The 26,916-nt window shown below is 35.0% G+C and overlaps 1 protein-coding gene across 2 annotated transcripts in view; it reads left to right on the top strand.

Annotated features, from left to right (window-relative positions):
• Window positions 1-334: 334 nt before the first annotated feature.
• The window catches only part of LOC118197053 (thymidylate kinase), a 40,381-nt gene continuing 13,799 nt past the window's right edge, over window positions 335-26,916 (top strand). Inside the window, exons 1-2 of one of the 2 annotated variants that reach the window (XM_035368528.2) lie at window positions 335-596; window positions 18,686-18,814. In XM_035368528.2, coding sequence (XP_035224419.1) covers window positions 18,688-18,814 — 127 coding nt within the window. In that variant the 5' untranslated portion in view covers window positions 335-596; window positions 18,686-18,687. The remainder of the gene's footprint in view (window positions 597-18,685; window positions 18,815-26,916) is intronic. The other variant, XM_035368527.2, reaches the window with a different exon arrangement.

Raw genomic sequence — 26,916 nt, 5'->3', positions numbered from 1 at the left:
TAATTGGGAACTGGGTTTTTGGACTCTTAGTAAGCAGTGTTATGCATACTAAGAAGTCTTTAAAATCTGTCAATATGAAAGTTTTCTAAAAACAAAACTGAAAATCGGGAAAGAGTTGGTATAAGATTGGTATAAAATTGGGCTGTAGGTTAGTTGTCGTGTGCTTCGTCGATCTGAGAAAAATGCTCCCTTAAATGCTCTCGAAAATACTTAAAATCTTCTCTAAAGAGCTGCCTTATGATATCAAATTTTTACGGCGTAGTGCCATTCGATGTAAGCTCAATGATGTGTTTTTCCACAGCTTCTCCACCTCAAACCACCCCTAGGTATTTCAAATAGAGCCGTCCGCGGAACCGGCAACAAAGACATCAGTATGTTTTGAGACGCTAATTATGTTTTATCAATGTTAGTGGGCAAGCGGAGTCAGCTATAAAGTATCTCAGTTTTACTCTAAAAAGCGGAATTCGCGCCCTTTTTATTTTTAACCGGTATTGCAGGTAAGGGAGATGTTTATTACGTGCTTTCTAAACCTTCTATTATAATCATAGCTCATTGTTTGTAGCAGAAATAGCGAAGAATATAAGTGTTCGTTCGTGGTAAGAAAGGAAGTGAAATTAGATGTCACTGCATTCGAAAAATTTTTTTGTTGGAAATTACTTTCTTGATTCTTAATTTTTTAAAAATTTTATATCATATGTTTTCGTTTTGTGTACTGATATGCAGTATTTTGTTTTTGCAATTAGCTTATGCAGTTACTTATACTAGCTTCTGAAGAAGCTGATATGTAGTTTCTAGGTGCTTTAATCATAGTTTTGCATAAAATTAATTACTCTAGTAGCATTTAAGGTAATTTGAATTAATTTTATCTAAATATAATGCTATCATTGTAGAATAATAATAATTTACTGTGTTTTTGTTGCAGTACTAAAAAACTAATGACTAGTTGACAAAGATTATTGTTAAATATTGAAATTAAATTGTACGTATATATACAGCAAATATCAAATGTTCTTTATTAATTTCACGTATTAACAGTAACAAAACTGATTTTAATTCAATTTTTTGTACCATTTATAAAATGAAATTTACATGCATATTTTATGCTACAGTACTAAAGTAGCTGTGGAATTCAGATTGCATAATTATAATTTGAGCTTAATTAGCATAATTAGTTTTTTGGTGCTTTCTGATTATGAGCACCATTGGTTTCAACATTTGGCAGAACTGTTATGCTTGGCATATTTTTTTTTAATATACATGCCGCAATAGCCAACCCATGCAGCCATGTACCACATGTCTGTTTGAGTACATGTGGTTTTTATGATTTATATTTAACTGTAATTTTGCTGAACAGGTTCTACTTGTAAAACTAAGTATTGGCCATTTAAATTTTTGTTTTTCTCATATAAGTCCTTGTTTCTTATAAAATGTTTCTTTTATTATTATTGCTTATGTACAGAACAGTACTTCACCATAAAAATAACCAAAAAATGCATTTTGTCAATTCACAAAATTGCCACTGAAGTTGACGACTTTTCGTGGAGTTGCAGATAATCGGGAAGTATTTTTACATATACCAGTTTTATACAACTCTGAAAATACTTGTGTTATATCCATCAGCATGTATATTTGTGTACATAAATATACATCTCCCCGCATGCCATGGGCATACCATGACAACTTGGAATATAGTTAAGCCCTCAGTTAATAAAAGCCAAGTCAGATAAGAAATATATTACTTTGAAAGAATTCATAAGGTGTAGACCAGTTTGGCTTTTTTTAGTTGATACTTAATGAGATTAATTGGAATTTCATTCTCTTTTAAAACTTTAGTAGGAAAAATTATCTAATGCTGTTGCTGTTTAATTACTATGCAAATTCTTTTAATTCTGACAATTAGATTAATAATTGTATTTGCAATGACTCTTTTAGTGAGGTTAGTATTCCAATTGATAAGTTTAATTTTTGAAAAACTGAATTCTCTTCTTTTATCAAAAATCCTTACTTCTTTTAAATGACAAATTTTTATTTAGAAGTCAAACAACAAAAATCGGTGTTATATTTTCAAAATTTTCACAGGACTAGTGTAGCCGGCGGTTTTGCAGCTGAGGATGGTGGTTCAGTAAAACCATCGAAACTAGTCCTGTGAAAATTTTGAAAATGTAACACTGATTTTTGTTGTTTGACTTCTGAATTAGTATTTGTTCAGCATGTTATTTTGTCTTAAATTCTTAGATCAAGGTAATTCTATAACTAGTTTTTATTTGTCTTGTTAAGCTTCAGACAGTTTGGGTAGATGTTGCTTTTTTCAGTAAGATTTTTATTGTTAAAGGGGTTGTTGATCTTTGGATTATGGTAACTTGGCGATTTTTGGGCGAAAATTTGGCGACCAACTCTGCTACAGCAACCCTCTATTTTTTTTTTCGCCGCCATTTTGTCTTCACGAAGTAAAGACAGGTTTCTTTTCTTTTAATTTACTCAACATTTTTTGCAATAATCTACTAGCCGAATTACACTTATGCTAGAAATTTTATGTAACAAAACTGCTTAATCATGACAAATATTAACTGCAAAATTTGGAAAAAGTGCACAATCGCAAACTCCTTGCGCGTTTTTCAGAATAGCACATACACATAAAGCATTTACACGTCGACTTATTTTTACTTAAAAAAACATCCCAGAATTGCACAAAAATGGCATTGCACACACTCTTAACTTTATCCATATACACTGCTATTTTCTCATAAATTACAAAAATTTGCACGAAAATGCAAAAAAATTCTGTGAATCTTTAAACTCGGTAAAAAGCACATATATGAAATTACCTGATCATGAAAAAGTATATATCCTTTCCAAGGATGAACATTTCCACGTATAAAATAAATAAAATATCCAAAAACTTTTACCTCTAAATTATCTATTATATTATAAACGTCACCAACGAATTCATACCGCAAATATTACAAATACTTAGTGTCAAATATTTAAATTACTTCCATGCACGTTTATTTCAACTGAAACGTATACCAAATTCCTACAAACATAAAATTCACAAAATAACTATCATTTAATTAAAATATCACTAAACCATGTACACGTCGACTTATTTTTACTTAAAAAAACATCCCAGAATTGCACAAAAATGGCATTGCGCACACTCTTCACTATATCCATGTACACTGCTTTTTTCTTATAAATTAGAAAAATTTCCCGAAAATGCATGAAAATACTCAACGTATACTACTCAAACGTATTCCAAAATACTACAAACATATAACTCACAAAATCACGATCATTAAATTAAAATATAATTAAATTAAAAAACACTACTTAAAATATAAATAAGCACATACATTAAATTAATTAGATTACAATCCTAATTACTTTAAACTAAATCATTGCTAATAACAATTTTCCAATAATACCTTTTTAATTTATTTACTCCTTACATTTAGAACAATGCATAAAAATAATATCTTCAAATGATTAAAAATACTGACTTACCTAATCTTCTTCAGAATCTTCCCCCTCAGGGGGCTCACTTCTGTGAGTACGGGTGTGGCAATCCCGAGGTACCCTAGCCTTCAGGGGATCATCTTCTTGATGAGACGGGTGTCACGATCCTGGAGCCCCAGTGATCTATCCTCTTTTCCGTCTCCTCTGCTCTTTGCTGGAACTTTTTCCCTTCTCTTCTCCCTTGTGGTTTCTCTCTACGGAGTTTGGGGCTCGTCACAAGAGACTGGAACAGCCCTTGTCTCTAGTCTTCGAGTGGCGAGAAAACTGCCCACGTGTTTGCCGTGCGTGGAGACCCATGTCGCTGGAAAGGAGGGTCCTGGTAGTTGGGCGAGGTACTGTCCCCAACACACTACTTTGGCCTCTGCTTCAGCTAAACGGGAGGCACCTTAGTCGTCCTCACGGGTGTCAATCGGCTGGTCACTAGTCCTTGTGTCAGTGGCTTGGGGTCAAGCTCTCGGGAGTACCTGCTTTCGGGAAAGCCGACTGTGGGGCTTCAGTTTGCGTATAGGTCCGGCTAGCCCTAACACAGGAATCTGTGTTCCCTTGTTGGGCTCCGTGGTGGGCGGGGCCGTCGGACCCGAATCTTTATTCTTTCACTATGGCTTCTTCTCATATCTACTTAATTAAAGATTTCGAGGTAACTCCAGTCATTCAAACTAGTTCTGAAACGTCTACAGCTAAACCAGTCACTCAACCTAGTTCTGAAACGTATACTGCTAAACCAGTCACTCAACCTAGCTCTGAACCATCTACTAATAAACCAATCATTCAACCTAGCTCTGAAACGTCTACTACTAAACCAGTCACTCAACCTAGTTCTGAAAATTCTGCAAAAAAATTACGGACAGATGCAAATAAAAAAAATCATCACAATAGTCCCCGTTTCCTAGTCATCTCTAGTCCTTCTGGCGAAATGCATAAGATGTCTCCTTTCGTAATAAATAAATACATCCAGTCTTCTATTGGTGAGCCGAGAAACATAAAGCGTCTCCGCTCCGGAGACTTGCTTATTGATACAAACTCAGCCACCCAGTCTGCTTCTTTACTTCAGATTACTAAACTTGGGCAAGCGAATGTCCCCATAAGTCACTGAACTATTGTCGTGGTGTAATCTCAGAATTCGACCTTCTGTATGTTTCTGAAGAAGAGATCGCTTCTGAGTTATCCGAACAAAATGTCTGCGGTGTAAGGCGGATCAAGATGCGTAAAGAAGGTAAGTTGATAGACACGAAACACGTGATCCTTACCTTCAACACGCCTGATCTGCCTAAGAATATTAAGGCTGGATATCTAAATATTCCTGTAAGACCTTATATTCCAAACCCTATGCGATGTTTCCAATGCCAGCGTTTCGGCCATTCTAAGACGTCTTGTCGTGGCAGCCTCACATGCGCCCGATGCTCACAGATTGGCCACGATTCTGATAATTGTACCGCTGCGCCTTTGTGTATAAATTGCAAGGGTGACCACCCAGCATTTTCTCGCTTGTGCCCAATATGGAAATCGGAAAAAGAAATCCAGACTACAAAAGTTACTAGGAACATCTCTTACGCCGAAGCCAGAAGACTAGTCCAGAGCACACAGCTTCGACCAAATTCATCATACGCCAGTGCTGTTAAATCATATCGTACAGTTGCCACCCAAACATCAATAGGCACACAGACCCTACCAAATAAAACCCAACCGTCTACATCCAACAAGAAAAAAGAAAATGCAACTCATATAGTACAAAAGAAAGAAACAATTATTCAAAGTAAGCCGAAAACTGCCACACAAAAAATATCAAATAAAAATAGAAGTCGCAGCAATAGCTCTCTTGATGACATGATTTCTGAATCTGCGGATTCAGACTTTATGGAAGTGGAAGAGGGTCTGGAATTTCCCAGGCATCTACTTCCATGAAAAACAAAAGAACAGCACAGGAAAAACAAAAACCATTCATAATGGCCACCCTCGTGTCATGGAACTGTCGCGGTTTCCACCGAAATTTGCTTGACATCAAATCTATAATAAATGCGTACCATCCTGTGTGCTTAGCAATACAGGAAACAAATCTGAAACCAGAACACCATGCAAAACTTCGGAGGTTTTCTTTCGTCAGGAAGGATAACCTTGCAGGTGAGCGTGCCAGTGGAGGAGTAGGTCTCCTCTCCTCACTGGATTATCCCTCAAATGTACTTCCTTTGACGACATCCCTCCAAGTTGTCGCTACTCAAATAAATTTTGATATTGTTGTTTCATTTGTTTCTTTGTATTTGCCTCCAAATGAGCACATTTATCAGCAAGATTTAAATAATCTAATAGAGCAGCTGCCTGAGCATTTTATTATAATAATAGATTTTAACGGCCATAGTCCACTCTGGGGTAGCAAAGATACAAATTGCCGAGGAAGACAAATTGAGCAGATGATCGAAGATCACAGCCTTTGTCTCCTAAATAATGGGCAAGATACATACTTCCATGAGCCTTCAAGGACATTCCACGCTCTCGATCTTGCCATCTGTTCACCATCTCTGTTGCCATTTTGCACTTTTAGTGTCGGAAATGACCTGTACAACAGCGATCATTATCCTATTTTTGTGTCTCTTGCACGAAGAGGAGCAAACCCCATGTCGAGATCCCCTCGATTCATACTGGACAGGGCAGACTGGGAACTCTTCTCTTCCATTGCAGAGCTCACAGATGAAATGGTAGAAGATGCGCATATCGATGACGCTGTTGAAGCTGTTACTAATACTATTATTCAGGCAGCTATGCTCTCCATTCCTAGAACATCAGGAAAACTACTAAAATATTCAAAACCATGGTGGAATCGCGACTGTCATGAAGCACTGAAAAAACAGAAAAAAGCATGGGGTATTTTTCGTAGATATCCTACTCTGCGAAACCTCATAGCTTTTAAAAGATCCAAAGCAAATGCACGGAAAGTAAGAAGGCAGAGCCAGAGGGATTCCTGGATTTCATATGTGTCCTCAATAACATCCTCTACGCCTAGTAAGCGGGTTTGGGAAAGAGTTCGAAAAGCATGCGGAATGTATAAAGACCACTCACTTTCCTTTCTGGAAAAAGATGGCCGAGTGATTAGCTCCATAGAAGAAATTGCAAATACAATTGGTGAGACATTTGCTGCCGTTTCTTCCAGCCGAAATTACTCACCTGCATTTCTTTCTATCAAGCAACGCTCTGAGAAAAATCCCATCGCTTTCAACTCTTCCAACTTTGAGCCGTACAATAGAGACTTTACTATGGTTGAAGTCTGGATGGCATGTATTATGAAATGCTAAAGCATCTGTCCTATAAGTCACTGAGTGCCCTTCTCACACTTTACAATAGAGTGTGGAAGGAGCGTACATTTCCCAGTGCATGGAGGAGAGCTGTTGTCATTCCTATTGCGAAGCCAGGGAAAGACCCGAGGAATCCCTCGAACTATCGGCCAATTGCCCTTACCAGTTGTGTTTGCAAACTGTTTGAAAAGATGGTAAACAGCCGCCTAGTCTACTTCTTGGAAAAGAATAATATTATATTGCCTTATCAGAGCGGTTTTCGACAGGGGAGAACGACCGTAGACAATATGCTTCTATTAGAGACATCTATTCGAAAAGCCTTTGTCAGAAGAAGTCACCTTGTCTCAATATTCTTCGACATTGAGAAAGCTTATGATAAGGCATGGAGATACGGTATACTCCGGGATCTTCACGAGAGTGGCTTGTGCGGCAACCTACCAATTTTCATACAGAATTTCTTGAACGCTAGAACTTTTCAAGTAAGGATTGGCTCTGTTTTTTCGGATGTTTTTCAACAGGAAGAGGGTGTGCCTCAAGGCTGTGTGCTTAGTGTAACGCTGTTCAGTTTAAAAATAAATTCTGTATTAAAAGAACTTCCTCACACCATCTTAGGATCACTATATGTAGATGATTTACAGATTAGCTGTCGAGGAGCAGACATGAGATACATAGAGAGGCAATTGCAGATGGCTCTGAATAAGATCCAAGAATGGTCAGACAAACAGGGATTTACTTTTTCGAAACAGAAAACTGTGTGCGTGCACTTTTGTAGGAAGCGAGGTCTCCATCCTGAACCTGAGTTATATCTAAATGGTACAATTATTCCAGTTGCGCCCGAAGTAAAATTTTTAGGAGTAACGTTCGACCAGAAATTGACTTTCCTTTCTCATGTTTTAAACCTGAGAAAGAAGTGTCTCAAAACACTAAATATGTTAAAAGTGTTGGCGAACACCTCCTGGGGTGCAGAGCGTTGCTCCATGCTTCGCATTTACAGAGCGCTTATCCGCTCTAGACTGGACTATGGCTCAGTTGTTTATGGATCCGCTCGGTCATCTGTTTTGTTAAAACTGGATCCTGTTCACCATCAAGGTTTGAGGATATGTTCAGGAGCCTTCAGGACTTCTCCTGTCCAGAGCCTGTATGTTGACTGTAATGAACCATCACTTTATCTGAGGCGTGAACAATTGTCCCTTTTGCAATGTTTTAATATACTATCCCAACCTGAACATCCCAATAAGCTGTGCTTACTTGATGATGTGAGTAACGCGTTATTTGAAACACGTCCATCTTGTGTTCCTACATTTCTTTTAAGAGTTCGCCCTGTCATTGAGGAACTTTCCCTCTCTGATATGCACCCCCAAGCAGTACAGAATTTTGAAATCCCACCTTGGGAAAATGCACGGATTCAGCTTCTTGATGTTTTTAAGTATCATGTGAAGGCAAGCACTAACGAGATTATTTACAGACAACTCTTCGCTGAGCACAGGAACAAATATAGCAGTTATCTTCCAGTTTATACAGATGGGTCCAAGTCAAAAGATCATGTGGGGATGGCATATGTAATTAAAGACCACATGGAGGGCAGACGCTTGCACAGTGCTTTTTCTGTCTTAACATCCGAATTAACTGCGATATATTATAGTCTTTTATACATCTCAAGGCTCTGCTACAAAAAGTTTATAATTTATACAGATTCGTATAGTGCTCTTAAATCAATAGAAGCTTTTCCTAATACTCAAAATCCAGTAATAGTGGATATTCTCAAAATACATATAAACTTAATGAATCGTGGGTATGATATCCTGTACTGCTGGGTTCCCGGGCATGTGGGAATAAAAGGGAATGAGCTGGCAGATATCACAGCAAAATGTGCTGTTGAACTGTCCAGTCGTCTCATCCCTTTTGCAGACATTTGTTGTGTTGTGAAACAAAAGATCCGAAAAAAAATGGCAACAACTTTGGGATGTTCAGCTTCAAAATAAATTAAGACATGTAAAACCTAGAATTGAGCACTGGGAATTAACCAAAAATCGTAAGGAGGAAGTTCTTTTGACTCGCCTCAGAATTGGTCACACTAGAGTGACACATAACTACCTTTTAAAAGCTGAAAATGAGCCTGTTTGTTTTAACTGTAATGTTTGTTTATCTGTTCGTCATATTTTAATTGAGTGTCCATGTTTTAATAGTCTTCGCCAGAAATATTTTAATAGCTGTGACTTACCTCTCGACCGTTTAATCGGAAGAGAGGTCAATTCTAATTTATTTTATTATTTAAAAGATATTGGCTTTTATTACCAAATGTAATTTGTTTTGAAGACTGTCTCTTGAATTTTAATATGTGCTTTTAACTTGTGTTTATATGACTTCATCCTCTGGATTTGGTACATTTATCTACTTGTTTTTATTTATTGAATTTTAATGTCATCAATTGTAATCATCTCATCTTTTGTTTGGCGCGTCATAATCATCTCTGGTTTTGCGCCATAATCACTCACTCACTCACTCTTCAGAATCTTCATTACGTGGCATGCGCACTTCCCTACAGAAAGAGTTCCATTTGGCTGCAGTACTACTGCTAATTTCTAAATCCGAAATCCAGTAGTCAACTGGCAGTCTATTCACCTAGTAATAAGAAATTAATAAAATTTCACCCATACTCAAACTACCTTCAGCAAACCACGTACCCTTCCTTACACTCCGTTTCACAAAATGTCCAATTTCACCAGATTTCTTGCACCGCCATTCAAACTTATCTGTAATATCCTTCCTTTCACACAATCTCAACTTATTATTATCAGATAAACGCATTAAAAATTTAGAATTCACTTTACATAGCATCATGCAATCCAAAAATTAATCAACACTATTTCACACAGCACACAATGAAGCTTAATACAAAATAATATAGTACTACACATATTTTTCTAAATTCCCCCCCCTTTCTGATTAAAGAACTGTAATTCGTCCATTAATGTCACATGACATATCTCATGATCTCTCATTTCCCTCACACAAAATAATGCGTAATCGGAACTGAGTACTTCTCGCATTATTACCAAAGTCCTAGGTAGTAACCTCCAAAATGTCGCCAAACTACCTGTTACCATATTCCAAAGATCAGCTGTTAAAGGCAGTTATACCATCTATATATTTGTAGGTGAAAGCAAATATAGTGTAATCATCTGTTATGATGTTTTTAAAAAACTTGGATTTTTTAGAAAACAAATAGAGGTAACGTAAATGGGTTGAGTAAGAACTGCCCATTGGAATGGCATTTGTTTGAAGGAAAAGTGTGTTTCCACACTTTATATAGTTATTTACCCTGGTATATTATTTATGTAGTTATTTTAAAGTTCCTCAGAATGTCCTGAATAAATGGTATTTTCTTGATTATAATTAAAAAACAACACTCACTTTGCATCTTGATTCCTTTTCTTTCATATACACTCAACTTGAAATCAAATATATTAATCATAGTCATTGATATTGTAAATATTAAGATTTTTAATATTTTCTACTATTTGCATGTTGTATATAATCCAACAGTATTTTCTGCATTAGCTTAATCAAAAATTACATTACATACTGATTTAAGCAGAGCTGTAAAAATATTGCCAGAATTCTTCTTGTAGTTCCTAGTACTATTAGCAATAAATATAAACTTGATGAGGTTTTTATGGAATTTTGGTAGTGCACATAAGTTGGCAAATGTGTTGTTTGTTGTAAAAAGAAATAACTTCCATTTTTTTAGTTAAATTTGTTGATCTCTCTTTATTTTTAGTAATACAATATGTTGCTGTATTATGAAGCTCCTTGCCAATAATAGAAAGATATAACTTTCTTTCATAATATATTAAAATTGTTATTTGCCTTATCAATCAATTTTGGTAATGGCAAACTGTTTTTTCAGCTGTGTAATCTTATAAATCTCTTTCCAATTTCTAATTACTTTAAATACTTGAATTTTATTCATGTTTTTTTTTTTTTTTTTTTGCTTTTATCCATTCCTTAAAAAGACATGTTCGTAAACTTAATAGAGAACTTGTTTTCATAATGAAATTGTCAAGATCCGTTGAAGTACTTTTAAAACAAATGAATTTAGGAATGTATTTTACCAACCTAAATTTTGTACATTTTTACATGAGCTGCTTTAATTCTTGATCCTGTACTGCATGTAATTTTCCTGTAATAATATGCTTATGTTGCTCATCCATATATGGAAAAAAATTCTCTTCATTACAATATCAAGTTGCTGAAAAATTCTCTTCACAGTGGTTGGTAATGTAACTGCTATGTTTTTTTATTGTACTTATGGCAAATTATTATTTAAGAATTGCTGGAAATTATTTTTTTAGCTTATTTAAAGATCTTATGCAGAGATCATCAAAACTTGTGGAAAGAAAGTTGATAGTATAGAAAATTCTTTTGAACTTGGATGAATTGCAGTAAAATTTAAATCCGATATACAATACACTTCCGATTATCCGCGGAATTGGGTGGCACGGCCGCCGCGGATAACAAAAATCGCAGATAATCCAAAAAAAAAAGCTAAAAACGGGTATAGCAAAGAGAAAACAGTCATTCCAACTTTGAAAATCGTTTTATGTACAATAAAACGTAAAATAAACAGCAGGAAATGTTTAACTAACGCTTAATATTTTAGTATATCACTTAAAACTAACATAAAATGCATTTTATTAATGAAAACAGAAAAATGCTTTGTACTTACGAGAGGTGTCAAGGATACACAGAAAAATTAAAACATATGTATTGTTTTAATACTGTAATGTATTATGTAATTACAAAAGCATACCTGTAAAACTACACATTTTAGAAGAAATCAGTCATTTGTGTTTGCTTCTTGCTTTGGAAGCATTTTCTCTTGATCCGAGATTGCATTTTTCGTAGTATAAGCTTCTTGGCCAAATCTGCATCGTCTTGTTCTTCCTAATAGCTCAGCAGTCCGTCGACTTGTTGCAAAGCCACTTCGTGAGTTTTCCGCATTTGCACAGTGGGCTCTTCTTCCCCTTCACTTCGCTCTCCTTCATTCTCGGTCTCTTTCCTTGTTGCTTTCTTCACAATTTTGTCATCCGTCAAGCGTTCGAAGCCAGGTTCGTTGACGTCACACTCCAACCACTCGTTAATGTTTTCAGCATCGACATTCTCACCACTCGGAACTGTTTTCACCATATTGGCAAGAATTGCCGTGGGCGTGTCTACATCTTCATTCTCTTTTTCACAACTCAAAGGGATTAGGTTGTTGTTGGCTTCAACATTAAGCATGAGTTTTCTCCATGATTTTATGACGGTTGACGGTTTCACTGAGTCCCATGCAGATGCAATATCGTAGATGCTGTCCAAGATTGTGTAGTGTTTCTAAAACTCTTTCAGATCATAACCTTCTTCAATTTTGGTCATTAGCAGCTTGGTTTGGTATGTTCTCTTAATTGTTGCAATGACTCCTTGGTCCATGGATTGGATTAGCGCAGTAACATTTGGGGGAAGAAACTTTGCAAAAATTTAGCACGCTTGTTGCTGGGTGAGAATATGCATTGTCGATCAATAGCACAGCTTCTTCAGGCAGGTTTTTCGATTTAAGATGTTTACGCACTTGAAGAACAAAGATTTTTTCGAACCATCTTGAAAAATGTTTCGGTTCATCCATCTTTTTTTTTTTTTTTTTTTTTTTTTTTTTTTTTTGTTAAAGTAATCAATGGGCAAATTTTCTATCCTTGTGCCTTTGAAAGATCTCGGTTTTGTTTTTACTTTCCAATGACAAGTCAAAGTTTATGTCCACCGGCAGCATTACTGCAAGACATGGTAGTGATCCTTTCCTTGCTGCTTTTATGACCCGCCACTTTACTTTTATTTTCAGATGCTAAAGTGCGATTGGGAAGACATTTTCACATAAGTCCCGATTCGTCGGCATTGTAAATTTGTTCAAAAGATAGCTCTTCTTTTAAAACAAATTCTTCAAATTCATGGTGGAAATCGTCGGCTGCTTGTTGGTCACCACTAACTTTCTCCCCATGAAGTCCAATTTCTCGAATTCCATGTCTCTGTTTAACCAGCCAGAAAATTTCCTTTCAGGCCTAACAACTCAAAAAAGGTTTTTGCCTTCGCCACAATGATAGGACCATTTACAGGAGTACCTTCTTTTCAAATTTGAGCTAACCACTCTGTCAATGCCATGTCTAGCTCATCAAAGGTAGAAAGAACCCTTCATAGTTTTTCGCGTTTTCATAGCGGAAGCAAAGTTTACCATTTCATAGTGGAAGCAAAGTTTACCAGTTTGTCTTTTTGCTTTAGAATGTCACGCACTGTTGTTTCCGTGATTCTGTAATCCAATTCATTCTGCTGCCTTGTAGCACCGTTTGCTACTTTGAAAATTAATTCTAGTTTTTGCGCAATTGTCAATACAACCTTCTTTCATTTTCCTGACATTTTAAATCGGTAACGAAAAACACAAAACCAAAAAGCACAAGCACTGAACACAATAAAAGATAAGAAATTAACTCCGACCGGTTCTCAAACACTATCAGGCTTAAACTAACAATGGCGAGTGCGAGGAAGTGGACGTGTCAGTAAGATTAAGACGAGAGAGAGCAGTGGAGCGGGCACTGCAAAGGTGAGTAAGAAATCACTTACTCATCAGAGGGGAAGATTCCGAGAAGGCCTGGGATATTTTTGCCATAAATAAGCACAATGTTTAGCAAATTTAACGTTTCGCTCAGTTTTGTGAACATTTTTATTTTCTTTGCTTTACGCTTGTAAAAAAAAACTTTGTGCGGCAGGTGCGGATAATCCGCTCCGCACATAATCTGCCCGTGAATAATCGGGAGTCTACTGTAGTCTCATACTAACTCTTTGATATGCTATTTCCTGTAAACTTATTCTTGAAGAAATTTTGAATGATAATTAGATGTTTGTGAGGAAGTGAATAAAGGCTGTCGATAATTTTCTTCTTAAAATTGGTCTGATCAAAACATATTCTGGCAATTCGATTGTTATTGAGTAATAATGTTTATAATAATGATTTATGAGTAATGCTTTGAGTTCCTTATTTACAGATATAATGCTTTAAATTTTGCTTTGTAAGTGACATTTTTAGGAGATTCATGTTTTTGATCAATTTGAAATGTGATTAACATTAGCTTAGAATGCCAGTTTGATAATTATATTCGTAGAGATTATCCTAGCCACATTATAAAATCAATGCGATTCTTAAGATTTATTTTTGCCAAATTTTCTAATACGAGGGTTGCTATTTATATTTCTGGCCTAATAATAAAAAAAGAAATGTTTGTGATCAAAATTGGTTTTATTGTTTTTCAAAATATTCTCCATGAAGATCTATATACTTTTGCATGCATTTGAACCAAATTTTAAAGAACGTTTCCCACTCCAATTGAGGTAATTCCAAAACATGCATTTTGAATGCATCAACCGCTTCTTTGGGAATTGCAAATCGCTGACTACATAATTTATTTTTGATGTGCTGGAATAACAGAAAATTATTGGGTACCAAATCAGGGCTGTGCGGAAAGTGACACATCTATTCGATGTTTTGGCTTGTCAAAAATTCCTTTGTTTGAACAGATGTGTAAGAGCTTGCATTGTCATGATGAAGAATGATTCGCCTCTTTTTCTGCTTTCTTTTTCCAATTTCTTCAATGACGTCTGGTAAACAAATGGTCATGTACCATTCGGAATTAATCCTTCTGCGTTGCTCTGATGCCAATGTCACCACATGACCAACAGTGCCGAAGAAACAGGCAACCGTTTGCTTCAGTGTGCTTCTTCTGCGAACAATTTTTGTTGGATTTGGCTCATCTTGGAAGACCCACACAGTCGACTACTGTTTTGGGCTCGTATGCATCATGATTCATCCCCGTATAAATGTTATTCACAGCCTTTGATGCACCTTTAACATATTTTTCCAACATTTCCTTGCACCACTCGACATGAGCCTTCTTTTAAGTATTTGTCAGATTATGTGTGATCCAACGTGAACAATTTTTTTTTACAGCCAAATATTCATGTAATATCTTATTGATGCTTGTCGTACTAATGCCCAAAGATGCCTCAATCTCTGGTATGTCACATGATGATCTTGCTTTATCAGTTCATGCACAACATCGATATTTTCTAATTCTTTCTAATAATATAATAAAAGATATCTTTCTAATATATCGATATCTCACGCACAGCAACAACCGATTTTGAACGACCTTTATGGAATTCGTCCTGGAGCGAACGTCGACCGTGACTGAATTCGTTATACCAGTTTTTTTTTATAGTGCTGTAGAATGGTGCTTTATCACTGTATAAGGAATTAAGATAATCGAATACCACATCGAAAGTTATGAAAAGTAACCGCACGAAAATGTTCACAGGTCAGTTCTATTTTTTGCCCGGCATGAGTTTTTCAGTTTACTGTAAACAACACGACATGAATTTTTCAGTTTACTGTGAAAAGTAATTTGTTGTAACTGTAAACAACACAAGTCACGCTAAAATGGCAAAACATTCTGAAGAAGTTATGGTTAAAAATATCAAACTTTTGATTGGAATTGTCTGCAGTTGCCTAGCAATACTTACTGTTGCCAAGGCCAGAAAAATGAATAGCAACCTTTGTATTAATCTAAATTCTTTTCAGAGGCAGTAAATCATTTGTAAAACCAAATATATTCTTTTTTAATTGGCAAAAATGCAAAATCAGTGAACAGTTGATTTAACTATTGCATTATTAAAAAAAAAATGAGAACCCTTGCCACTTTATAGCTGAATTCATTTTCTGACAACAGGGTAGTTTAAAAACACTTTTAAGATTTACGCTGTATATTCATACAGGGTATTGAAACAAGTGCTACTGATATATGTGCTGCTTTGATGACTGGAAGGTGAAGGTGCTCATAGAAAAATACAATGCCTGGTGCATATTAAACTCGCTGGTCAATAAACTCGGGCACTTATTAAGATTAGATTGCCAGGGAGCAAAACAAACATGTACTAATCAATAGAAAAGTTGCCGGTTATCAAACTCTTCTCTGCTGCTTATAAACTAGGATTGGCAAAGGACGTTCTTTAGTGCTAGAATATCTTACTTGTACCTATCAAAACGTTTTGTTGGTCATCCATTTAATGGATTGACTGTGGCTTTATTGAAATATGTTGTATTTCAATAAAACAGGTATGACTGAAATTTTCTTGCCATTCCTAGTCCCTGTACTTATGAGATACTGTTTTCAGAGTTCTTTGTTCATATAGGACTTCAGAGGAGCAGTAGTTCCTTATTTTAAAGTTAACAAAAACAATTCTATAGAGATGTTCGAAATGAGTAAGGTGTCCTTGAATACCAGCTGCTAGGAGGTGAAAATGCAGCTTCTGTACCCCATCTTTTAAGGTTTCCACCTTTAAAATCCTCATCTTGTTACAGCTACAGTGTGTTAAAACTATAGCTACAGAGTTATACCTCTTGCTACAGCTGCAGAGTTCACGAATTGCTTCTAAGCATTACAGTTTTTGAATGGAAAGGAAGTGGTATCTGTATACTGAAGAAAAAAGGAAGGGAAGCATTGGTATATTCAAGTGTGAATATGTTTGAATGCCCATTACATGTTTAATGGCAAAAAGAAAAACTGCATTTTTTTGCTGTATTGGAAATTTTCAAAATGGTCTTTGATAAATTGCACCAATTTGTAATTTAGTAGCAAAGCAATTTAACACGTTGACTGCCGTGGGAGTTACCGGGGACCGGCACTCGGTTACAGCGCTGTGGGTGCTACCGGTGACGTGACCAATGGTAAAATACATAATTGGAGTAAATATTGATACTGATAAATTTTTAAATAGTACCATTGTTATTATAATGGTTTGAAGAATAATAAATAATAAAAATTTAAATTATAAATTGCAATAATGGTCTACAGAGCCTTAGGGGATGGCCGGTGACCCCACCACTACGAAAAATGCATTAAGCACGATTATATAACTCACATTAACTTCTGTAGATAATATTTCAACATACACTGAAGTGACGAACTGCAGCAACTCGACGTGGCATGGACTCAACAAGTCATTGGAAGTCCCCTGCAGGAATATTGAGCCATGCTGCCTCTATAGACGTCCATAATTGTGAAAGTGTTGACGGTGCAGGGTTTTGGACACAAACTGACCTCTCGATGATGTCTCATAAATGTTCGATGGGATTCATGTCGGGCGATCTAGGTGGCCAGATCGTTCGCTGGAATTGTCCAGAATGTTCTTCTAACCAATCGCGAACAATTGTGGCCCGGTGACATGACGCATTGTCATCCATAAAAATCCCATCGTTGTTTGAGTACGTGAAGTCCATGAATGGCTGTAAGTGATCTCCAAGTAGCTGAAGGTATCCATTTCCTGTCAATCGGTTCAGTTGCACCAGAGGACCCAGTCCATGCCATGTAAAAACAGCCCAGACCATTATGGAACCACCACCAGCTTGAACAGTGCCTTGTTGACAACTTGGGTCCATGGCTTTGTGGGGTCTGCGCCATACTCGAACCCTACCATCAGCTCTTACCAACTGAAATCGTGACTCATCTGACCAAGCCACGGTTTTCCATTCGTTTAGGGACCAACCGATATGCTCACGAGCCCACCAGAGTCGCTGCAGACAATGTCGTGCTGTAAGTAAAGGCACTCGAGTCGATCTTCTGCTGCCATAGCCCAAGGAAGACAAATTTCGCCGCACTGTCCTATCGGACACGTCCCTCATACGCCCCACATTGATTTCTGCGGTTATTTGACGCAGACGTTGCTGGTCTCGGTCGTTAAGTGCAGATGGTCGGCCACTGCGCTGTCCATGGTGGGATGTTATGCCTGAAATTAGATACTCTCGGCACACTCTTGACACTGTGTATCTCGGAATGTTGAATTCCCTAACGATATCCGAAATGGAATGACCCATGCGTCTAGCTCCAACTACCATTCCATGTTCAAAGTCTGTTAATTCTCGTCGTGTGGCCATAATCACGTCAAAGCCTCTTCACATGAATAACTTGAACACAAATGAAAGCCCTGCCAAAGCACTTCACATTTATACATTTTCTATGCGATACTACTGCCATCTGTATATTTGCATATTGCTATCCCATGACTTTTGTCACTTCAGTGTAATATACATTGCATAATCAGCATTTCATGTTGGCGTCATGGGCAAACCACATAAAATGCACGCGGCAGTCAATGGTCTGGTAATGGAGAAGTAACTCAAATGTTATTTATTTGTTATGTAATTCAAGTTAAATTCATAGCTATAGAAACTAGGTATTTACATGTTATCGCAACCACCTTATTAGAAGTCGCCAGATGGTGCCAAACTCTGGCAACAATGTGCATACAGAATTTTGTTGAAAATTTCTTAAAGAGGACAATGAGGAAATGCATTTCATAGATAGCCACTGTTGCCGAGATTTGCATGAAGTTGAGTCTCTGTAAATTGTCTGATTTTTTTTTTTAAGAGAGAAAAGATTGCTGTGTACTCGATAAGAAGAATAGTGAAGAAAAATTACAGAGAGATTTGATAAAGAATTAAAGTGTTTTATTTTTAAAAGATACATATTTGGTAATTAATATTTTTGTATCGCTAGAGTATATTTCTTTTCATATGTTTGTCTTTCATACAATGTTTACCGACTTATGGTAGATATACATAGTTTGGGAACATTCTTAAAAAGTATTTTCCACATTAATTTAAATTAGTGGATATCGTGAATTAAAACATGTTGCTACTGATTACTTTAGTATTGGGTAGAATATTTGCTTCCTAGACTGTACATAATGCATAATTGTTTCTTTCATTTTCATTTATTATGGAATGTAGAAGAATTAATTTATTATAGTTATGCTACGCAGAGGTGCTTTGATTGTTTTGGAAGGTTGTGATCGTGTAGGCAAGTCCACCCATGCTAAACTGCTATATGAAGCTCTAAAAGAAGAAGGTCTGAAAGTAGAAGCAATTCAGTTTCCAGGTATGTTATTTTTATTGCTAGTGTATTAAATATTGCAATATTACCTGTTGCAAGTCATTTAATTGTAAGTATGTTGGTAAATGCTTACAATTAAACTAACATTCATAAGTTTCTTTATACAGCATGTATTTAGAAAAATGTCTGTTTATGAGAGGCTTTTAATGCTTATGTTTTCAAAATATTATTATTAAATATAAAATGTTCCGAGTTAAACTTCAAAAACAATCTGTTGAAGTGAATTTTCATCAGAATATTAGAAGAGTATTTTTCATGTAAACATTAGCAACAGATTTTTTTTTTTTTTTTTTTTTTTTAACCCAAAACCATGTATAAAGTATTTACTACAAAACTATAATAATAAAAATTACATTGAAAATTGGTATAAAAGTCGAATATAGCTCTTAAATTTTGTTAGTCCTTATTTTTAAATTATCTAACAAATAGTTTTTCAGTTTGTATTATTCTTTTTTGATTAAACTATGCGCAGTATTTTCTGGTTATCTGTGCCTCCACCAAAAATTTGCAAACTCTTTGGAGAGCATTCCTGAATGCAGTGTCAACTTTTGTAAGAAATAGTGTACTCCTTAGCAAGATTCAGAATTTTTGCTAACCTAATGTGCCAAAAGCAAGAACATTTATAACATTGTTATTTATTTGCCTCACAACTGTAGCATATTTTAGTTACTTAACTGAATTGCCTCATAAATAATTTTTCACTAGATTTTAGTGGGTGTACAGTTAATCAGAAAGTGTTTTATCTTCTTTTATTTGATACAGTACAATATATCTTTTTCCAATTTCCCCTTTCTTCTTTTTGTCCTAAATTAAATACTTCTTGATAAATTTTTAGAAGTTTCACTTTTTTACCACATTAGTTTTTATTTATTTATTTGTTTTTCTTGCCTTTTATTCTGCTTCTTGAGCAAAATTGTCTTCATTAATCACCATAAGATTGTCATTCACATTTGAAATTGCTGGTAGTTTTTTTTTTTTTTTTTTTTTCTTCTAAATTTATATTTTTACATAGTGATTACGTTATTACTTCCATCTCCTGTTTTGATTTCTTATTCTGTCTGTGTTCATACAATGCCTTAGTCTTTCGCTACTGTTAGTTTCATTCAGTTGTTTATCTATTTTGGTGAAATCTTCAGTATGGTCTTTGTAGAGTCATTAGGTTATTAAAACAGAAGACATGAAAAATATGCAATGCTGTCACCGGGATTCGAATGCTAGACCTCCCGATGCTTGCCAGACATGCTGTCCAATTACACCGCGAAGGCACATGGAAAGAAGAGAGAAAATACTTTATATATCTCCCTTTTAAAGGGTAACTGGGGTTGAGGGACCTACTCGCCAAATCCTGGTAATGATGAATTATCGTCCACCACCTTTTAGTTTGGGTGCCACTTGTAAAGTCATTAGGTTTATTGATGCAGGAGATATGAATAATGTGCAATGCCTCCCCCCCAGGATCTGAACACCAGATGTTCTGATGCTAGTCAGAAGTGTTATCCAATTATACCAAAAATGCATGTGCGAATTAGGGAGAAAATATCTTATATTTTAACTATCTGTAGGGGCTGGAATACCATTTTTACTTGTACCAATATTTCTAAAAATTTGTATTTTGTTAGTTTTTCTATAAGTATTCGTAATACTAGCAAAAAAGAAAAAAAATCATTAATCAATGCAAGGAATTCATGACAGCATGTAAATACTGAAAAAATAGGGAAAATACTGAAAGCAGGAAGTTCATTTGGAGATATTTTGAATATGCACACATTTCACACACGTAAGTTACTTTCATCTGCCAAAGAAAGAATTGTGGAAAATAAATTAAAATGTGGGATGAAACAAAAATGGCTTGTGTACTCATTTAAGAACTAAAGATATTTAAATTTGTTAAAACCAGAAATAGCTCATTCTAATATTGAAAGGTAAAATGCACAGTTAATAATAATAATTGGACTGTATTCCACTAGTGAATAATTTTATTCTTCTCCTAAGTATATACGAAAAATGCCGCTAGAGGGCTGAGGTGCGTAGGTGTAGTTAATGATGTAATATATACACCCCACGTTGAAATTTCAATTTCAAATTTGCATTTACATTACAGTTCAACATTGACACAATTGACAAAGAAATACATTTTTTAAATAAATAAGAAGATTAAGTGTATAAAGTCAAATATGAAAAAATATTAAGATATACCGATGCAGTTACACTGTTATAATCAATGCAAAATGAAAATTGAATCATTCATTGGAAGCAAACAAATTTGGCTGGGGGAAAGCTCATTAGATTATGCAAGCTCTTTATTTCTTAATTTGGGCTAACGAAGTTACGAGCATTATCCGAATATAAGCAAGATTTCCTTCATCTTGCGAAGAAGCGTTTTAGAGTTGCAATTAATGCTACTGTAGATAAGTCTGATACTAACTCTAAATGAATAGCCATAGTGGTAAAGCATACAAAGATTGAGACATAAATTTTTTGAAATGTGCTCTTGCACTGACCCTTGTATTTAATTAAAAATGGGCCATTCCATAGTAATAAAATGGAGGACTAGGGTTAACTTTCTCTGCAGGTAAGTTTTCCATTTGCTGCTCAGAGAATCTGGCTTTATTTTTAAAGCACGTTTTACATTCATTTACAATTTCTTCTTCCTATTGGCCAAAACTCCTGCCTCATGCAATGTATTAACGTTTGAGGACCTATATGCAAATATTTCCTATGTAGAGATTTCATTATAATTTTAGTAAGTTTGTACCTAGTAGGCAAAAGTTTGGCATGCTTTTTGTTTTGATCAAAGTCTGCATTTTGTAAGCGTCCACCTACACTAAGGATCTCATTCTCATTCAAAAATGGGTTCAGATTACTTAATTTACTATTCTTAATTTACTTTTGTTCCTCTTTAAACAAGAAATTTCTTCACAAAATTCATTACTTTGCACTAATCTTACCAATGCATCTAAAGCTTGGTTCAATTCTTCTACTTACTACTTCCTTTTTGGGCTCCCTGGGATGTTTCATGCTATGAAAAAACCTGAAAATAAAGCTTAATAATCTACAAACTTTAGTGAAATTATTACTTAAAGATAAAAAAAAAAATTATCAATAAAGCCACAATTTGAATTAATTAATAAAACTGGGAAGCTAGAAGGTTTTAGTTCTTTTTCAAAGTCCTTATCCACTGGTGTTGCACAAGCACCTGGCACTGGAAGGTCAAAAGTCACCCAAGGAGGGCCACTTCACCATAAGGAATTGCTCAACAGTTCTGTAGCTGAGGTACCTCTGGAAATGATGTATGTAGGATTATCAGTTGTTGGAACATACCTCCAGTCAAAATTTGGGCACAAAGAATTCATCGCTTATCCCGATTAGACACAAAAGTTTTTAATCTTTCAGGAGACGTCTTGATCCAGGCTAACGCAATCGTTGAATCATTCTATAGATAAATGTAGTTGAACTGGATTTGAAGAATAACAAGCACCTTTGCCACAAGTCGGGCCAAGAGCAGCGCAGCTGACAGTTCCAGTCATGGAATGGTTAGAGCTTTAATTGGGCTAACTCTTCATTTGCTGCACAGTAGACCTGCTTTCACAGCTCTGTTTCTGGCCTCTGAGACGATATAAATCACCACACCAAAAGCTTTTTCGATGTATTGCAGAATCCACGAAGATCAATAATGACGACTTCTAATTTGTTAATTTCTGGTAGCTGTTTTAGAAATTTTAACCAGCCTTTTAACTCACTTGATGAAATGAGATCAATCCAATTGAATTTATTCTTCCACATTTCTTGAAGAAATATTTTGGCCTTGGTAGTAACTGGATTGAAAAGACCTAATGGGTCAAAGAGTCGAGTGATGGTTGAAAGGACTTCACGTTTTGTAAAATTGTTGGACAACTGTTCAGATACCTTAAAATTAAAACAATCTGATGAAGGACGCCTTAATAAACCAAGAGTCTTAACTGTAGGTTGGTCTGATGAGAATATGTATTCCTGGGTTTTACTGTCATTTAACAAGTTTGGATTATTCGTAACCCATTTATGTAATTCCATACCTTCTGCAGCTAAGAGGTTTTGTAACTCGCTTCTTCTAAGTTATTAAATCCGGATGAAATGTCATTAACATATGTGTCGTTAATTAGTACCTTCTATGCCCGAGGAAATTTCCCTTTTTCATCTTCCGCGAATGCTCACAGTGTTCTAGTCTCTAAAAATGGAGCACATGATGTTTCATAAGTTATTGTTTTCAATCTGTATATCTCCACGGGAGCAAACAGACTCGGCTTCCACAATATTCGTTCTAAGTCTCTATCAGCTCCATTCACTAGTATCTGATGATACATTTTCTTGATGTCTGCACTAAATGCATACCTATGAGTGCAAAATCTGGCTACAATAGAAAATAACTCTTGTACAGTTCCTCCATTTAACAATATAGAATTGAGCGAAACCCCATTACTTGATTTAGAAGACGCATTAAAGATGATGTGGAGGAGAGTTGACATACTCTCAGGACAAAAAATGGCATGGTGGATATAATATTCTATATTCGAACACTCATTGTCTCCAATTCTTTCTATGTGATCAAGGGACAGATATTCATCCATAAATGCCTTATATAATGTTGCCATGGTTTTATTTTTATCTAATTTCTTCCAAAGTAAGTTTAATTGTCTTTTTGCTATTTCCGTTGACGCTCCCAACGTCGGCATATTATCTTCAATTACTGGTAACCTTACAATATGTTTTCCATTTTCAGTTAGTTCTCTTGTGTGTAGAGATGAAATGCTCCTCACAGAATTGCTTTTCAAAAGTGTTTTCACTTATATTTTTAGTGTGATGACCAGGAAAGGATTCCAACTCGAAGAATTGTTTGACAGACTTATCTAAATTATCATCTTCTGAAATTAACCCAGAAAAATTATAAGAATTTGAATTTTTGATCAAACCTGTCACTAAATAACCAAACACACTATTTTGTGACAACAGTGAACCATCAAATGACCTTAATCTTTCTTCTTTTAACTATTCAACAAATAATTCACACCCCAATAATACATGAATTTTACTAGGCATATAAAAGGTAGGATCTGCTAGTTTAGTTTCCTTTGGGAAATCTATTTTAGAAATATCAATTTTATTTGTAGGTGTAAGTCCTGTAATGCAAGGTAAAATAAAAAAGGATAAAGTCCTACACCAGTCACCATCTTCATTTGAGACTTTTGCGGTTGTTTCGTTTTCCACAAAATATTCGCCTCCATTTATTTCGGTTATGGTTGTATTTATTTTTTGCTTATTCAATTCTAGAACATTAGCCACTTCAGTAGTTAATATATTGCAGCTGCTTCCAGAATCCAATATTGCTTTTAATTTTACTTTTCCCCATATGTGGTTTGAATAAATAATGATACCGTACATAGTAACCATGTTTTTTTTTTACCTTTGCTGGTTAATATGGCACCTAACACTTCCACAGACTATTGCACAATTGAGGCAAATGGGGAACACTTTTTCTTTCTTCTCAGCGCCAATTGCTGGTGACTCATTTGAAACAATCTAAGAAACTTCGGGTTTTGAATCAATGTGAGTTAAACTGTTATGATCAGAATTTTTACATATTCTACACGTAAAGGTTGGCTTGCATGGCGCTTTATGCATTTTAAAACGTATCTTGCACAACTTTTATTCTTGAATTATTTGATTACGTTTTGAAACACTCATATTAAGGAATTTAGAACATCTGCGTAAAGAATGTTCCACGTTACAGAGAATACAGGGTTTCATATTTTTTCTCACTGTACTTACAATTAAACTCTTAGGTTTTATATTCCCTTGACCTGAAATAATATTTTTACGCAGTACTGGTTTCTGATTAGTGCTTTTATACAAACTTTCTAATACTAAAGTTCTGTTTTTCCAGAAAATTTAAGAATTCATCTAAAGCGGGTACTTCTTTTGTTTTTGATGTCAACTCTAATTGTTTACACGTTTCCGTATCGATTTTTGGAAGCAATATATTCATTAATAGAGCATAAGATAAGTTACTTTGTTCAAATTACAAAACCTTTAATGCACGTAAATTATGTTTTATATTATCCAATAAATGGCATAATTCCCTGTGGTATTGAATGTTTCTTTTTTCATGATTTAATATATTTTGTATGTGAGAATCACCAATTGCTGTTTTATTTTCAAAACGAGCTTCAAGAGCTTTAAGAAGTGAAGTCTTGATATTTTCTATTTGTTTCATTTCTCCCCTTAGGGCAGCCCTTAAATAATGGAGTTTTTGTAAATCGCTAAGATTATTAGTATCGCCAATTAAAGAAATAAATTACTGTTTAAAGCTACTAAAGTCTTCATAATATCCTGTAAATATCGGCAATGGAATTTCAGGTAATTTTACATTACAGAAATTCCATTGCCGGCTCTTCCATACTTTTAAGCTTTCATCAATATCTAGCTTTTTATCAACACTGCAGTAGTTGTTGCAGAGGTAAATCATGCCAACTTTTAGTTCCTTGACGTTCTCTAATTTTACTTCTAATTCAACTGAACTTCCTTCGGATTCTATGAAGTTATTCACGAACTTCTCCAGTTTTGTAATTTTGCTTTTTATCACGCCTCTTTGGCAATTTAGTTGCGTTAATTTATCCATTGTATTTTCGCCGCTTTGAATGAACATTTATTTTTGCCGCTTTGAATGGGCACTTATTTTTGCTGCTTCTTGAATGGGTTCATCTTCTTAATTTGCTCATCTCGCGATTTCCGCAGGCATATATGTTTTTCTTCCTTTATTGAGGAGCACATCCGGTTTGTTCCCCATTTAACCATTGAAATAAATTATATACAGTATTAGGCGTTTAGTTTACGTTTGGGCCAACAAATATCATTAGTTGTCCACTAAAGGCACGTGGTATTAGTGCTCAAACTTCATATTTTCTTACAGAAATGGCTGCTAGAAAACGTTCAGCGATTATCTTTATTATTTAATAAAATTATTAATTAGATTTATTGAATTTGGTGCAAAGACTGTGAAGTTGGACTTTGCCTTGAACCCTGTTTTGAACTCTTTCACACTAAACTGCATTTCTAAGGTATTTTTCCCTCAGCGCTTTATATTTTCTTAAATTTTATGCATTTTACTTTTTTATATTCTGCAATAAATAGAAATTAACTGTAATTCAACTGAAATTTATTTAAAAAAAAGATTTTTTTTGGGTGATAACATCTGAAATCGGTTTTTCTGTCAACTTAGTTTCTCATGACAAAAATCTATATACATATTTTTTAGAAAGAGAAAGTGCATTTTTCAATTCTCCAATATATATAGATTTAAAATATGCCCCCCCCCTCAAAAAAAAATTTGGAAGCGATTTCGGTCCACAAATTGAGCAGTCAGAGGATTAATAATAATAATAATAATAATTAAAAAATGTATTTAAATTCTCCATTAATAATAATTAAAAAAAAAAACAAATTTAAATTCTCCTAAAATGTGACAAGTAACTTTAAAAAGCCTTTGAGCGAATTTTTAACCACTGATTTTCCTCACTTGGGAATTGTAAATGGAACAGCATTTACTACAATTTTCAAATCATTGGGATATTTAGTGTCTTTTTTAAGTCTAAAGATCATATTAATATATGCTTCTTTTATTCTGTCAACTTAGTTTCTGATGACAAAAATCTATATACATATTTTCTAGAAAGAAAAAGTGCATTTTTCAATTCTCCAATATATATAGATTTAAAATATGCCCCCCACCCAAAAAAAAAATTTGGAATTGATTTCGGTTCACAAATTGAGCAGTCAGAGGGTTAATGATAATGATAATAATAATAATTAAAAAATGTATTTAAATTCTCCATTAATAATAATTAAAAAAACAAATTTAAATTCTCCTAAAATGTAACAAGTAACTTTAAAAAGCCTTTGAGCGAATTTTTAACCACTGATTTTCTTCACTTGGGAATTGTAAATGGAACAGCATTTACTACAACTTTCAAATCATGTGATATTTAGTGGCTTTTTTAAGTCTAAAGATCATATTAATATACGCTTCTTTTTTATAAGCTCCACAGCCTGTTACA

Source organism: Stegodyphus dumicola, chromosome 1 (assembly GCF_044657685.1).
Source record: "Stegodyphus dumicola isolate Sdum_Otavi_A_Nest chromosome 1, ASM4465768v1".
NCBI classification, from domain to species: domain Eukaryota; kingdom Metazoa; phylum Arthropoda; class Arachnida; order Araneae; family Eresidae; genus Stegodyphus; species Stegodyphus dumicola.
This window is presented reverse-complemented; position numbering and strand designations above follow the sequence as displayed.